General features: G+C 42.6%; 1 protein-coding gene across 4 annotated transcripts in view; it reads right to left on the bottom strand.

The window, feature by feature from the left end:
* Positions 1-15,118, bottom strand: part of LOC123958726 (transcription initiation factor TFIID subunit 4) — an 81,732-nt gene that overhangs the window by 20,258 nt on the left and 46,356 nt on the right. For 3 of the 4 annotated variants that reach the window (XM_046032288.1, XM_046032290.1, XM_046032289.1), the window contains exon 13: positions 4,206-4,328. In XM_046032288.1, coding sequence (XP_045888244.1) covers positions 4,206-4,328 — 123 coding nt within the window. Of the gene's footprint in view, positions 1-3,713; positions 3,840-4,205; positions 4,329-15,118 lie in introns of those variants that run through there. The other variant, XM_046032291.1, reaches the window with a different exon arrangement.

Here is a 15,118-nt window from a genome sequence, read left to right as displayed (position 1 = left end):
AGGTAATGTTTTGAGGGTATCCTCCTTCAGCTGCCCTTTGTCACAGCAATTCATCCCTCCACTTTCTTCAAGGTAGCACACCCTTGACTTATGTGCTGAACTTCAAAAAGCTGTGTGCGCTGATTGGAGGGTCAGGGCTGTAGAGGGTGGGTGACTACTGAGCTGGAGGGGGTTTGTGGTGTGTGTGCCTGTGCGGCCCCTGCCTGTGCGGCCCCTGCCTGTGCAGTGACCCACCACTGAGGCCAGAGCAGACCCTCTTCCAATGAGCCAGCCAGCAGCCCCAGCCATTGGCTCCTTGGAACTAATCCACCCTGCGGAGCCCTGTAAGGCCCCCTTTGTTCCCTCCTGCAGACTAGATCAGGCTGGAGACAGACACAGTCTTGACTGGCTATCACTTTCACAGCCTGTGGCAATCTACATCCAGGCACAGGCCCAAGCTCGGCCAAGCCACCATCAAATTAAAGGTGGGTGAGTGGGTGGAGGTAGAGCAAAATTGTGTCACCTGAATTCCGTCACAGTCCGAACATGGTGGAAAAGTGGTCTGATGAGGAAAAGAACAAGCAGGAGGGAAGGAAAATTGAAGAAGAGGATTTCAACAGGAGTTCTGCCTCTCGGTGAACAGAACAGGATCTCAACAAGGCCATTATCTGGCTCCTAATTTGAGCTCTGGCACAGCACTGAAGGGCTGCCTTTGTCTGGGATTAATGCGGAAAGCTCAGGATGCAATGTCAGAGGGAAATAATCAGCATGGGCCCTTCATAACGTTGGCTGCTTGTGCTCCTGGCCAGGGCCCCCCGGCTCATTTCTGTGGAGATGAAATCTATGACAAGCCCCTCAGTGAAGCTAAGAGCAGGCAACAGTCCAGTAACACCCACAGGCCTCCAGGCATCCTGTGACCCCCTTAGAAAAGTCACATTCACTTTGCTCTGGAGAAGGGAAAGAGAACGCTGCAGGCGCTTCCAGCCCATGTGAAATGAAGAAATGTGAGGAGGTGAAAACGAAGTGAAAATAAGTTAAGATTCCTCCTCCGCCCTCGCTGAAATCACTCCAGAGGAGGGGCACTCTGTGACTTCACTTCATTATGCCCCTCTAATTAAACATGAACAGGACATTAAAAAAGGGATAAAATAGACAAAAAGACAACAACTCCAGCATAATGTATATTCATGTTTATGTTGTATAACTGCATTTGGGAAAGCAGTTTGAGAAAGCAGTTTTTTTTTAATGCAGCAGAAGGTCGCGGGCTAATACCCATCAGGGTAAAACATTCTGAAAGAGGTTGGCACTGCACTCAAGGACCAGAAGTAATGCTTTTATTTTGTTATTTATGCTTTTTTACCGGGTGCATTACTATGCTCCTCTGCAGCGTATTGCTGCTAAGCGAAGGATGTGAAGATGCAACTCGATAAGCAGGTTATTAAAATGACCAATTGACATTCAAAATTCAGGCTTATTTTAGATTCATCATATTTACAGATGAATATGTGGAATTTAAATGTTTCCCCTGCTGCCTAAAGGAAAATGTGACTTGGTACAGCAACTGTGCATGACTTCATGTATGACCCTGCGCTGGAGAAATATGATACTCAAGTCGTTTCTTATGGAACATAAGAGGAGACAGTTCAGCTTAATTAAGAACAGACTAGGCAAGTCACATGGGTGTACGTCACCGTGCTCCCTGGAACATGCACAGATATTTCCTACCATCTTTGTCACGTTCACCAACTTAAATTGTGGAGAGTGGGTTTTTAGACAGATTCCCAAATTTGGCTCATGCTTAACAGGTTAAGCATGAAGAGGATGTGCGGTATAAAGAACACAATCGCTCTCAAAACCCTGCTGAGGAATGGAGACCCACAAAGAACGCTGTCCGCAAAACAAATCCACTCCATGGTGCCTCCAGAAAGGTACTGGCTCATGAAACTAATCTGAGATTTCCGATGTGTTCCTCTTCATCCACTTTGTAGGTGAATAATGATGAACAATGGTTCAGAGGGCTGCACACTGTGTCGCCAGCCCACCAGTGCACTTCACAGCTCCCTCACCACACAACCTCAGTTGTGGATACACATAATCTGCTTGAGTCTGTGGGAATAAGGATGCCAAACTGGACCTGAATTGTCACTCATATGGTGATCTATGGCCACTTGGCTAAAGCTAAAAATGCACACATACATATGAAATACAATAAAGGCAAGAGACTTAATCAATCAATCAGAAACCAGTTATTTATCCATTTACCATTGCTGTTAGAGTACACAAAAAAGGGGTGAAACATTATTGTGTAGTTACAGTCTAATAATTGTCTTACATTTCGTTCATCTTAGTAAACATTATAGCCTATAATACGTCGAACTGTCAGTGTTTCCTACGTGACAACCGAAGAGCCAGCCAAAGAGAAAGCTCTTAGAGAGGTTAAGGTCATACTCCCTCAGGGAGTTTTATTTTTATTTCCAATCTCCATTGTTATGTCTTCTTATGCATTCTGACATGTTGACTTCATTTCAAATGTATTACATAACTACTTTTAGGTTGACCAAAGAAAATTGATGTGTGAATTTAAATGAACTTGAAATAGAAGCTTACTGGTCGAAAGGAAATCCCAAGAGTGGGCTGTGATGTGATCACATCTTCCACCAAAAGAGGCCACAAGTTCATCTATCAGCCGTGACAGAAAACCAAATGGTTTGGAGGCCCAGACAACAGCATACAGTGGCTATACAGTGGCAATGCCTGTACAGATAATATAATGTAAACAATGGATGTTGTTAAGAAAGGAGCAGTGTAACATTGGCCACTGGGTGTTAAAATGCGCTGAGGAACTAAACTTGTTTCTGAATTGGAAAATGTGCTGTTGAACACTGATATATAAGAATTCAATAGCTATGATAGAAACTATTAGGGAGATGTAAATTTAGCTGTGGCTCAGGAGTTAGAGCGGGATGCCTGTTAATCGCAAGGTCAGCGGTTCAATCCCCGGCTCCTCCAGGCTGCATGTTGAAATATCCATGGGTAAGATACTGAACCCCGATTTGCCCCTGGCGGCTGTTCCGCCAATGAATGTGAGTGAATGGTGAATGCAGATGTAGTGTAAAAGTGCTTTGTGTGGTCGAATAGGTTATACAAATACAGAGCATTTACATATTAGGGAGACCGATAAAACAGGCAGAAAACTAGAGTAAATAAACAAACATAAAGTGTACTAAATTATCATGAACAGCGAGGGACAACTAAGCAAAAAGCTGATTTTGTACAATATCTTCAATACCACAGCCTACTGTATATGATTGATTAATTGTTCTAGGCGATGGACTGGCGACCTATCCAGAGTGTACCCTGCCTTTCACCCGATGTAAGCTGGGATTGGCTCCAGCCCCCCTGCGACCCTGTACGCAGGATAAGCAGTTGACAATGGATGGATGGATGGATGGATAATTGTTCTAGGAGCAATGTCGGTCACTACACTTTTTTTTAATAATGTCATAAAAGTCTCACAAGTGCAGAGTTTCTGAGTACCACAGATATTTATCTTCAGACAAATGTTTGGAGGATTCTGTGGAAAGTGACCGTCTCAGAACCACAGCACGGTAACTGGATTCAGGAGAATATCCTGCACTAAAACAATAAGAGAATAACATCTCTCTGACCAGCAACTGAAATAGGAAACCACTGCTTTACCTGCAGTTATGGATGTCTATTTTTTATTCACTGTCTTACAGATACATATTCAGTGACTCATGTTTTGCATATCTAGCAACCCTCCATGTTTGAACTTACCACCGTCAGGGATGACAGGAACGTGAAAATTACCACTGAAAGCTGTCTAAACAAAAAATACACTGTAATAGAAAAATGGGGAAAAATATTATCTTGGATTGGAGTGTTTTTTAGCTGGTAGGTTGTCATTATGTTAATTGTTTGTTATAGTATCATCAGTAAGGTGGTAAGAGAGCTGAGTTCTAAGTCAGAAAAAGGGATCATTAGTTAGGTGATGTTATCACACACAAATGGTCCCTACATAGTATTATGTTTGTCAGACAAATACAGTATAGCAGAAGTAAATTGCGCTTTTATGTCAGAAAGATTTCTAGAAAAGTTAATAGTGAAAATTGTGTTAATGAGGATAGATTTTGACTCGAACACCAGCAACTGAATATGGACAAAACATTTGATAATGTAAGACATTAAGCGAGTCTAGTTCTTACCTCTGTCCCTGATGGGGTGGCCCCTGGTGAATCCACTTTACGTTTTTTGCGGGGTCCAATTGCGGCTAGTGCTGTGAGGTTGGCGTCTCGCTGCCTCATCTGGGCCAGTTCCTGTTGCTGCATCTGGTGAAGACAACACAAAGATTTAGGGTTAGAGTCCAATGGCAACCTGACAAATTCAAGTACATTTAATGTCTCAAAAACAAAAAAAGTTTTAACCAATATTTACAACTCTTGAGTAAGAAGCTATTTGTCCTCTATGTGGTGGCTTTGAAGATAATAGCGCCCCACTCTACATAACAAACACTGCCGCAAAAAAAAAAACTGTAATACAGAACTGCCCTATCTTAGCTTTTTCACTTGATAACACTGATGGTCCCAACCATTGACTGGTGGCTGGCTAACGTATAGGTCATAAGCCAGTCTATGGATCCCAACATCCAAAGCACTACTTTCTTTGCTCGTTACATGTTAACCACATAAAGGTGCACCATGACCATTACTTGTAGCCACATACCTGAGCCCAAAATTACAATTTCCAATTTTAGGAGCATTTGCAACCAAAACTGTCACACTTTAGAGCACTGTAAGACCTGGTGAGAAAGATCAATAAGACCAAGAGTATGATTAGTTGTAGGAATTACTATATAATGGCATATATCTGTCCATCCGTATATAGTATAATCTCTCCTGAGCTAAACAAAATGGAAGCCGGTTGTCAGCCATTAACAGAGCTTTTGTCAAAGATCGAGTGTGTGTGTGTGTGTGTGTAGTCACATGGTCCATTGTGATTTTTGCAGTTTGTGATGTATAAAGAGGAGGTTGTGGGGAGGCACTGCCCAAGGTAATGTCATGTCTAGCCTCAGGGCTGAGGGGGAACCCAGCGTTGCTGGGAGCTGCCCTTTCTATTGGGTGGATGTGTGAGGCCCTAGGGGCATGGCACAGAGAGTGTCAGCACTCCCTCCCACATGCAAACACAGTGCACACACACACACTCACACACACACACGTGCCTATCAATCTTGGCCACAGCACAGGGAATGTCTACCCACCAGCTTGCCTGCGTGCCTGCCCGCTGGGAGAGAGAGGTCTGGGTTGAAGCGAACAGGGACAATCAATGTGCGCTTTCATGTCTTTCATGTTCTTTTATGTTATCTCTCAGCATGCGTTCGCTGGGCGCTGGTGTTTGTGTGAGGCATGTATGTTGTCTGATCAGGGGAAAATTTCATGTTACTTTCAGATGGTGCTCTGTAAAAGGTTGCTTTGGTGTACAAAGTCTGATCTAAAATGTGCATGCAGTTGCCTCTGATTTTTTCCTAAAACCCTGCTGGCAAGGCATGCCCTTTAGGGTGTTGCCACTTCACATTTAGCACGGTGGAACTGTTGAAAGATTCAAACACGCTGACAACACAAAGTAGGGGAAATAACAGCAGTAGTGCAAAACAGCTGAATATCTAAACCACATATATTTGTCCATTTTTAAAAGGGATGGTGGTGAAAATGTTTATATTGTAGTTAGCAGATAATAATTAGTAGCAAGGGTCATTGCAGGCAATGTGGAATTGGTAATCAGGCTCTTAATGCTATGTAAATGGAGACAGAAGGAATAATGGAGTCAGAAACTGGGGATCGTGGCTGGATGTGGTGATGCGTGGAGATGATTACTGCCCCTGTTCACATAGCAAATGTAGCATTAATGTTATCAATGCTAACCTTATTAGGCTTTGCCACAAACAACACACAAATCTCCCCAGGCCTGACCTTAAAGAATCCCTCTGCAGAGTGAGCCAAGAGAGACCGATAGTGCAGAACAGAGAGAGAGAGAGAGGTCCGCTATCTCATTGATGGCACCAGGATGCCGGCATCTCCGCCTGGCAGTTGGCACCAGGCATGGGCTCCCAGTGCCCACAGCAACTGCCTGCATTTTCAGATTTATGACTGTATGACAAATGAAGACTTCATTTTACCATCTGCAACCCTCCAGTCCGCGTTTCCCGTCAGTAAAGAGGCCGCCATGACACAGGGAGACTGATTTCTGATTTCAATCTGGTGCCAGTATGCCGGGTCTACCTTCCTTTAATGACTGCCAACTGATACAAGCCAGAGTTGGGCCAGGCGTTGATAGATTTGTTTGCCCTTAGGAGTTGTTTCAACTACCATTTAATTCATACATTTACATAGAGTATGTCCATTGACACACACAGGTGTACAAACGCTATGAAGTAGTGGCAGTAGATGTGGGTACATGTTGCCTTCAGAACAGTTTCAGTGCTTGGATTGTCTGTCCTGAACTGTACAGGGTTTGTTGAGATTAGGTCTCGAGGGTATTGGTACCATTCTTCAGTCACTATTCACTATGTATATGATTTTTTGGTGTTAAGAAACTCTCCTGTTAAGAATGCCATCAATCTCTGTTAGTGAGTTTTTAGGTACCACCACTCATCGCCTTTAGTAATGCTGCCTGTCTGTTATGGGATACTGTTGGTAAAGTAAATTAGTGTCAGTGACCAGGGCGTCTTTTTGATAAGGATATAACTATGACCTACAAGTACAAAGATCTCTTTCTACCTTCTGGACTACCCTCCTGGCAATGTTGAGCCACAGGTACAAACTGCAAAGGTCACCACAAAGATTCATCCCACACAGGAAGAAAAACTAGCTGGCAGGATGCATACATTTGCCAGGTCCGATCAATGGTACCGCATAAATATCTACTGTTCTAAAGTCACGTAAATACCAGTGCTTCCAGTGTGCCTGTATGCCCTTTTACAGCAGGGAACTGGAACTTGTAAAGTCAAATTATTAGCAAAGGTCAGGAGATGTAGAACATTTTCGAGATACCTGACAGAATCAATCTACAGCTTTGGTAGAAAGAAGTGATGATGTTGTGGTCAATGTAGGGAAATGATAAGTGTATGTAACATATACATTTCTGGGGAAACACTTGTCGCAGTTGCACAAAGCTCTCTTACAGATGTTGAGTGCCCTGCTACTGAAAAAGCGGATCAGTTCACATTATGATGGCACAATGTGCAAGTGCAAACGCTCAAGCTCTGAATCTGATATTCAGGCCTGTGTTCGTTGAGGCTCCCAGACTTACTCCTAATCTGCACCGAAAGTTTGATTAAAGATAAAGACACACTGTTGAATTAAGCTTCTACAGACACTCTCTGCAAGACGTTAAAGCTCTCCTTTGAGAATAAATGACATCGCCCCATGTTTTATGATATACAACACTAAATTACAGACAACCCATCCCCCCCAAAAATCTTTTTTTCTAGCTTTAAATCTAAATTAAATATGCTTGATAGCTTGAAAAATCCAGGCTCTGGATATCAAAGTATATGTATTCATCAGATTATTCGTGTCATGGGTATATGTCCTGGAAGATTCTTCCAAAATCATATTTAAATAAGACTAAGAGCTGTAGTTTGAGGGGAGTAAAAGTTAATATTTGTCAGCAGCATAGACGAGTGAACTATCTTCACAGTTCACAAGTTTAACACACAGCTGCTGAATCAGTACAGCTGGTGCTAACAACTGAAAAGGTGGGACTAAGTAAAATGAAAGATAAATAATGTTATACATTACTAATGTTTTTATTCCTAATGCATGTCACTGCCTTGTTGACTGAACTGATACCGGACTGATGGTGTTCACTGCATTCAAATAAGGTATAATCCATTTCTTAATATGGGGGGTTTCACCACTTAAAAAAATATTTATGTATTAATATTGGTGTAGGTAGTTTGGATAAAATCAGATGCTTTAATTTTATAATAGCCCACCACACAATAGACTGCCTGTATTTTCATAAGTAAGAACAAATGTGATTGTTTTATTGTTATTTACATTATTACAAACATATTTAACTGAGAAAATAAGAAAACATGCTTGTAAGAATGTGTGCAGCTGATAATAATCAGATCCATTTGTTTGTCTTACTATTCTTTGTTTGTTACCTTTTTCAAACATCTTGTCTAACTTCAAGCTCTTTACCCTTAATGTCCATCAAGACCTGACTAAGAAAAAAGGGCTTTTTTCTCAACATAGAAGAAAGTGCAGCATGTTCCCCTATGATGCAAAAATGTCCAAAATACGGCAAGAACCTTAGAGCGGTCTGATATGCTTGGAGTGAAGTGGAGGATGGGCTGCAGGAGCCATGATGGCCAACCTGCCGTTCTCCATCTCTGCTGTTTTTAACAAAGGCTTTTCTTTCCATCCTCCCTCCCTCCTCCTGGCCTGAGGGGCTGCTCACGGCCCCCCAGACGCTTACAGACAGATGTCCTTGGTAGAGCAGAACACACTCTGCTTGACGTCACAAACCGCTACAGGGTTGTAAGGAAGCAAGAGGGCTCTCTGCCCTGCAAAGACCACAATACAGAATAAAACCCAGACCATGGGTTTCAAGCTTATCTGTCTCTTAGTCTCCCCCTAGCAAGCTCTGGTCCAACAGGACACAGCAGGGTTTTGAGTATATAGACATAACATATGCCACTTATGGTGAACCTGAAACCAGAAATGTTTGTCCGCTGTCAGGTAGATAAGGCCCACAAGAGCAGGACAGACAGTTTCAGTACCATTGGAAATTGGTATCCTAACAGCTCCCCATAATCCAGCATCATCATTATTTTAGTTATATACTGGTATATATGACGGTCCTAGTGGCTTAGTGGTAGTGTAATTCAAGTCCAACCAGGACCCTTATTGCATGATGCTACCCTCATTTATTGTCACTTCTATTTCTGTAGAAAATAAAAGCAAAATTCCACCAAAGCTAATGGCAGATTGTATGCCATGCACCTTCTAATATCAAAAATAAAATGTATAAAGGGAAGGTCCTGTGAATTTTACACTGGGTGTGAGCATAGGCAGACATGTTCGAACATGTTGTTGGGCTACACGCAGACTGTTCGCGTGGACATGGGCAGATGAAAAAATGTATGTCACGTAGGCCCTCGTAGCTATGAGGACGCAGAAATAATACTTTTTTTATGATTTCAAACATTTTTTATTAAACTATAAATCAATCCAAAAACTAAAAATATTTTATTAGTTTTAGCCACGCTAGCAGCATGGCTGCAGGAGTGGCAATTCTAGTCTGTTGGTTGATCTACCACTTTGGTCCAGACCAAAATATCCACGGTACCCAGAGGATGAATCCTTATGACTTTGGAGATCCTCTGACTTTTCCTCTAGCGCCACCATGAGGTCCACATTTAGGGTTTGAGTGAAATGTCTCAACAACTATTGGATGGATTGTCATGTAATTTAGTAAAAATATGTTCCCCTTGTTCCCCTCTGGATAAATTGTAATAACCTTGGGGAACTTCTGACTTTTCCATGTAGCACCATTATCAGGTCAAAACTTTAATTTGTCTAATGCTTGTTTTGCTTTTTTTTGGTGGCAAACCTAATGACATTCCCATCAGCCTCAACTGTTTTGTGCTACTTATCAAATATTAGTGTGCTATCATGTTACACTAAGATGGTGAACATGGTAAACATTATGCCTGCTTATGCTTAACATCAGCATGTTAACATTGTCTTTGCCAATATACAGCCTGACAGAGTATAGCTGTAAACTCAGGCCTCAAATATGATAAATGACCATTTTGCGTTTCTATTTCAAATGCTGGTATCCAAAACAGTGCACCTTCTTCTCTCTACTTCACAGGAGTGTGTTGACGTTTTACATATGTGTTTTGTGCACGTCTGTAATCCATGGATCTCATTCACCTGACACCCACATGGCCGACATTACGGGAACATCTGGGAGCTGCATCTTGAGGCCTTTCTTCATGTGAAGTGCCTGGCAGTTAGTTTGCTGCAGGGAGAAGGGTCATTTGCAGTAACCAATCAGGTTTCACTTCTCCATCTGCGCTCAGACACTACAAAGATGTGAGTTTAGCCTCGAACTGCTAATGTAGGCTGGTCTTTGTGTTAAAACTGGATAGAGAGATGTATGACTTCATCAGCAGAACTCAGTAATTACATGTGGCAGTGTTCCCCAAGAGAAAATATTCTAATATTGAATATATATGTTAAAATATATGTCTCATGTGTGCATGGACTAACGTGTAGTATTGCGGGTCTTTTCTAATCAGCCTTAAAGGTATAAAGTTGCAGTGTATTGTATTCAGTAGATTCATATGTGTTTATTCAGTACAGCATGTTGTTGTAAAGCCACATGTACCAGTATGTATTGACACTTATAATAACCTTTACTGTATTTATCAGACACGGCACTATTAACAATTTGTGTTTGGACTATTGTGCCAGTACCACTCTTCTTGAGTAACAGATCATAAATTAATTTTTCAAGATTCAAAAAGGGTATAAAAAATATTGTTTCATCGCCTTTTTCAACAGACATAATTCTCCTTAAATATTCCAGTAAATTTGTCTGTGATTATATGATTTTACCTATGGAGATGAATTCAAAACACATGCATGAGCTAATAGTCTTGGCTCAGAGTGTTCCATTTCCTCTAAAGCCGAGTATGTCAGAAGTGTTTCCAGGGCCAAGGACCAATTATTCAGAGCCCTCAGCCGTCCCTGGAGCTAAGGTCATTATGTGAGTGTCACTATCATGACCCTGCGGTTCCTCTTCATCTGCAACTTATTTGCAGGAATTAAACCGTGTGGAGGGAGACTACGTGATATATGTGGATAAATTGAATATGACTAACAGACTTGATGCCTTTACTTCGGAGTAAGTATTATTTTTATAAATAATAACATTTGCGCTACACATTTTGCCAAAGAACAGTGTTTAATGAAGGAGCTAGAAATCAGTGATAAGCAGATTCTGACAGTGTTACACCGGAGCGTCAGGAGGAGAATGGTGATCATTAAAAATACTGCTTATCTAAGGGAAAATTTCCTACTTTAAATGTTCTCTCGCTTTGTCTCATTCTATGCTGGCATGCTTCGTCTAGCACTCTTCTCTCTCCCTGTCTCTCTCTTTTTTTTAACATTTAGATTCGCAGCTCGTCACCTTCTATTGATCACGCCTAATTTGCATCCAGGAAAAGATGAGAACTCAGATATTCACACTCCGAGAGAGGACGATCTCAATGATTTATTCATTTCCAAATCAAAAAAAAAAAAAAAGGAGTGAAAGGAAGGTAGATGAGAAGGGGAATCTTCATAGGCAGCAGGCGACTAGCAGGCTCTGAGGCTGGGCTCTTCTTCCCCACACTGCCCCCAGGCACATGGTGTGCAAGTCCTCCTAATTAACAAGGTGAATCATGCTGCCGCTCTCTAATTAGCCAACATGACAATCTAATGGAAACATGCAGGCCGAGCTGGCACACTTAGCATCACCTCACAAAGACCCCCGGTACTGTCCTTCCCATATGAATTCCACAAAAATGACACCTCAGATTTTAAATGGAGAAGAAGAGAAAAGGTGGGGCAGAGTGGTCCAGGGAAGTGTGTTTTTGGGAGAGGTCAGAAGGAAGAAGTTAGCTGGTGAGGGTGAGGTGTTTTTTTTCCCCCCTCTCCCATCCTCTGTGTGCGGTGTTTGTTGCCTAATTGAAACGTGTCCTGCCTCCTGCCTCCCTCTCACTTATATCCCAGGCACAGGAGGCTGACACCTCGCCACCAGCATAGCTCAGCACGCCCAATTCCCCTGTCGCTCGAGTCCCAAGGAGTGCTCTGGCGCACAAAGAGAAAAGTGAACCTACAGGCTTGTACAGCGAGAAGACGAGTCGCTATCTCCCTCTGAGGCAAAAAAAAAAATCTCCTTTTTTGTTGTTTTCCTTCTCATTACAGCACTTTGTAATATTCGAAAACACACAGGAACACCAAAGGTACTTTTAAAGCTTGATTCTTTTTTTCTTGTAATATGTCTTGAGGTGAAGAAGAAAACTCAAGTTGAGTCTACCGACAACAAAGCAACAAATAAACATAGGGTTAGCGTACTATTTAGTAGCCTGCGCATCTTGAGGACCCTTATTATGTGATAATTAAATTCTCCACATCAACCTTTTGTATGATTTTTCAAAAAAATACAAATCCCGTTAAAGTTATATTAAATAAAAGGACACATGCTAAACTAATGCATAACCTACTTTGTTAAAAATAAACAGGGTTAAAAACACATGATCTTTCCACTTGAGCAGAACATGAGCGTACTGTTCTTCTACTCACAATCCCACGTGTTGACCATGAACACTGCTGCTCTTTTCATACTAAGGTAATGTGTATCTGTGAGGCCAGAAGACAAGAATATAACAACTATGAATTGGGACACACAAAACAGCAGGAATTCTCTTTGAAAGTCAGCGCAGAAAGGGAGAGAACGTGGAGGAGGGTAGCAGGCTTTTGCCCTGGGGCCTGCCTTACGGGGGGAGAGCGCCTCTTTGAGCAGAGCAGTTTGTGGAGGGCCAGAGGATGAGAGCCTATGAACTCGCAGATATAACTGGCACAGTAAAAACAAGGGGCTACTACATTGTCCTCTGACACACAAGAGCCTCTCCTCTCTGGAGAAGTGTGAGAGCTCTGGCTGACGGGGCTTTCAGTGTGGGTGGATTCCAGTTTCTCCGTGACCTGGTCACTTGTGGAGGATGCCAGACCAATCACAAAACATGCACAGTATGTGTACATTAAGGCGTGGTGCATACTGGCCATGCAAAGGGTTTTGATTTAAATAACATGCACAGCATTATTATGTGAGCAATATTTTATTATGTGAGAAATAAGGCAAAATATACTAAATTTGACCACGGTTGGGCACGTCTCACACGAGTATTAGTCTAATTCGATTAATAGACTCATATATGTTCGTAGAGCATAGAAGGATGTATTGTAACTACAGGCTTTTAATTGGAGCCATGCAAAGTTGAGCTAGGGCAGAATTAATTCGGTAGAGGTTCAAGACATTTCTAGCAATGCTGGTGCGTCAAAATGTGCAAAAACTCCTCTCTCAATGCCTGAAGAAGAAACACTACTTGAGGGAAAAAACCTTTGAGATTCCTATTGAAGTTCACATAAGTCTTCTGGAATCACTCTAAGCTAGGAGCGGAGTCTTGCTGCAAGGGCATGGTAATGTGGAAGACTGGAGAAAGAGCAATAGCATATGATGGTGTAGTCCATAACCAAGTCATATTAACAATTCTATACAGTAGAAATAGTGATCTTGGCATGATGTGGTTTGCTTTAGCAGCTGAACAGGCCATAACAGGAGCTTTTGGCCAGATTTTGGCCAGTTGTAGTAGCCAATTTGTCTTTCCCCTCTTCCCTCGTCTCTCTTCGCCTGTCCTTGCTCCACTCCTCTTCTCCAGCTCACTCGTTTCCTGTGTCCAGTTGTGCCTGCAGACGCGGTTGCGATGATGAATCTGTGGCTGCAGTGTGTCTGTGTGTCTGACATTGTGATGTATCTCTACTGGCCTTAACTCCCTCTCTATCTCCCCCTGCCTCCCCTCTCTTCCCCTCCCAACCCAAGTCTCCTTTTCTCTCCGTCTCTTTGTCTCTGACTCGCTGTCTCTCGGTCTTTCACCCTCTCTCTCTCTGTCTCTGTCTCATTCTCTCTCTCTCAATGAATAGGCATTGCCTGGCCTCCTGCCTCAGTGATGGAACAGACAGAACACACAGACCCACCACCACCAACAACAATAACAGCAAACAGGAACTGAGCTCCACGATTTGCCCATTGATTTTCACTGGGGGCATTTCTGAAATAGCCCATCTGACCTTTCGGCCAAATGCTAGTGAATGGAGGAAACAGAGGCGGTTAGAGAGGGTTAGACTACTCTGGCTTTCTCTCTCACGCAAAAACCTCTGCCAGCGTCTATCTGACCAGCATGCTCTGCTGGTGACATGGTTGTGGGATAGGTTGTTGGTGCAAATACAGATACACAATTATAGGCATAGCTACGGATATATTTCCCTTAGATACAAGACTAAAATCTTAAAGCCCTGTTAGTGACACGTAGCACCTACAATTTTCATCACCCTAGGAATCCACGCAGGAAAGGTGGTGGATCCCACTGGTATATTGACTCAGGATTCCACAAAACAACCCGTTTAAGATTTGGTGGTAACAATCTATTTAATCCAATCTGTCCTTATTGTCACCATATAAACGTGTATGCACTGTGAAAAGGTGAGAACTAATAATTCTGTATTGCTATCAGGCTAAAATGTGAGCAATGCCAGTGACTTAACTGCAGCCATTCAAGCACTTATGTGGCCTTTGTGGAACTACAGCGTGTAAGTGATATCACTTACACAATAAAAAAAACCTAGGTATCACCAGGGATCATGGGTTTTTCCCCCTTTATTGTGGATTTTCTCCTCATATACACCAGGGTCTAAGGATAAAGTTGAACAGATTGTAGAGACCTTTGAGGCAAATGGTGGCCTACGTACTGTAAATTAAATTGACTTGACAATCAACCCTAGCTTGCCCATTCATACCATTCATTTGCTGGTCACGGGTTGATACCTGGCCACTAGACTCAGTAATGCAACTGTAGTTTCACAAGACGCTGCACCTGCCTTTTTAAAAACAAATCATGTTCCAGCTCAATTTATGTGCCGACACTTGGTTCAAGTATAAAACACGCTGTAATTCCATATCACCAAAATGATGATTGTTTGGTGGTGGTGGTTGTTTTGTGTGTATGTGTATAGGTGCATGTGTGTGTGTGTGTGTGTGCTTGATCAGGGAGAGGGACTTAAAGAGACGCTGGCTCCTCTGCCCGTCGCCCGGAAGAGTAGCTCGGGCTCATTATCCTGATGAAATTTGCACAGATGTGTGAGCTGCCGACAGACTCTGCAGTGACACAAACAGCCAGCTCAGGTGATGAAAACCAGAGAGGCACGGGGGCTGAGAAACGACGGCCATTAAGCAAAAAAGAAAGAGGTGAGGGAGGGTGGAAGAAGGTCTCTGTGTGTGTGTGGGG

Source organism: Micropterus dolomieu, linkage group LG20 (assembly GCF_021292245.1).
Source record: "Micropterus dolomieu isolate WLL.071019.BEF.003 ecotype Adirondacks linkage group LG20, ASM2129224v1, whole genome shotgun sequence".
NCBI classification, from domain to species: Eukaryota; Metazoa; Chordata; class Actinopteri; order Centrarchiformes; family Centrarchidae; genus Micropterus; species Micropterus dolomieu.
The sequence above is the reverse complement of the archived record's forward strand: the minus strand, read 5'-3'. Positions and strand labels throughout refer to the sequence as shown.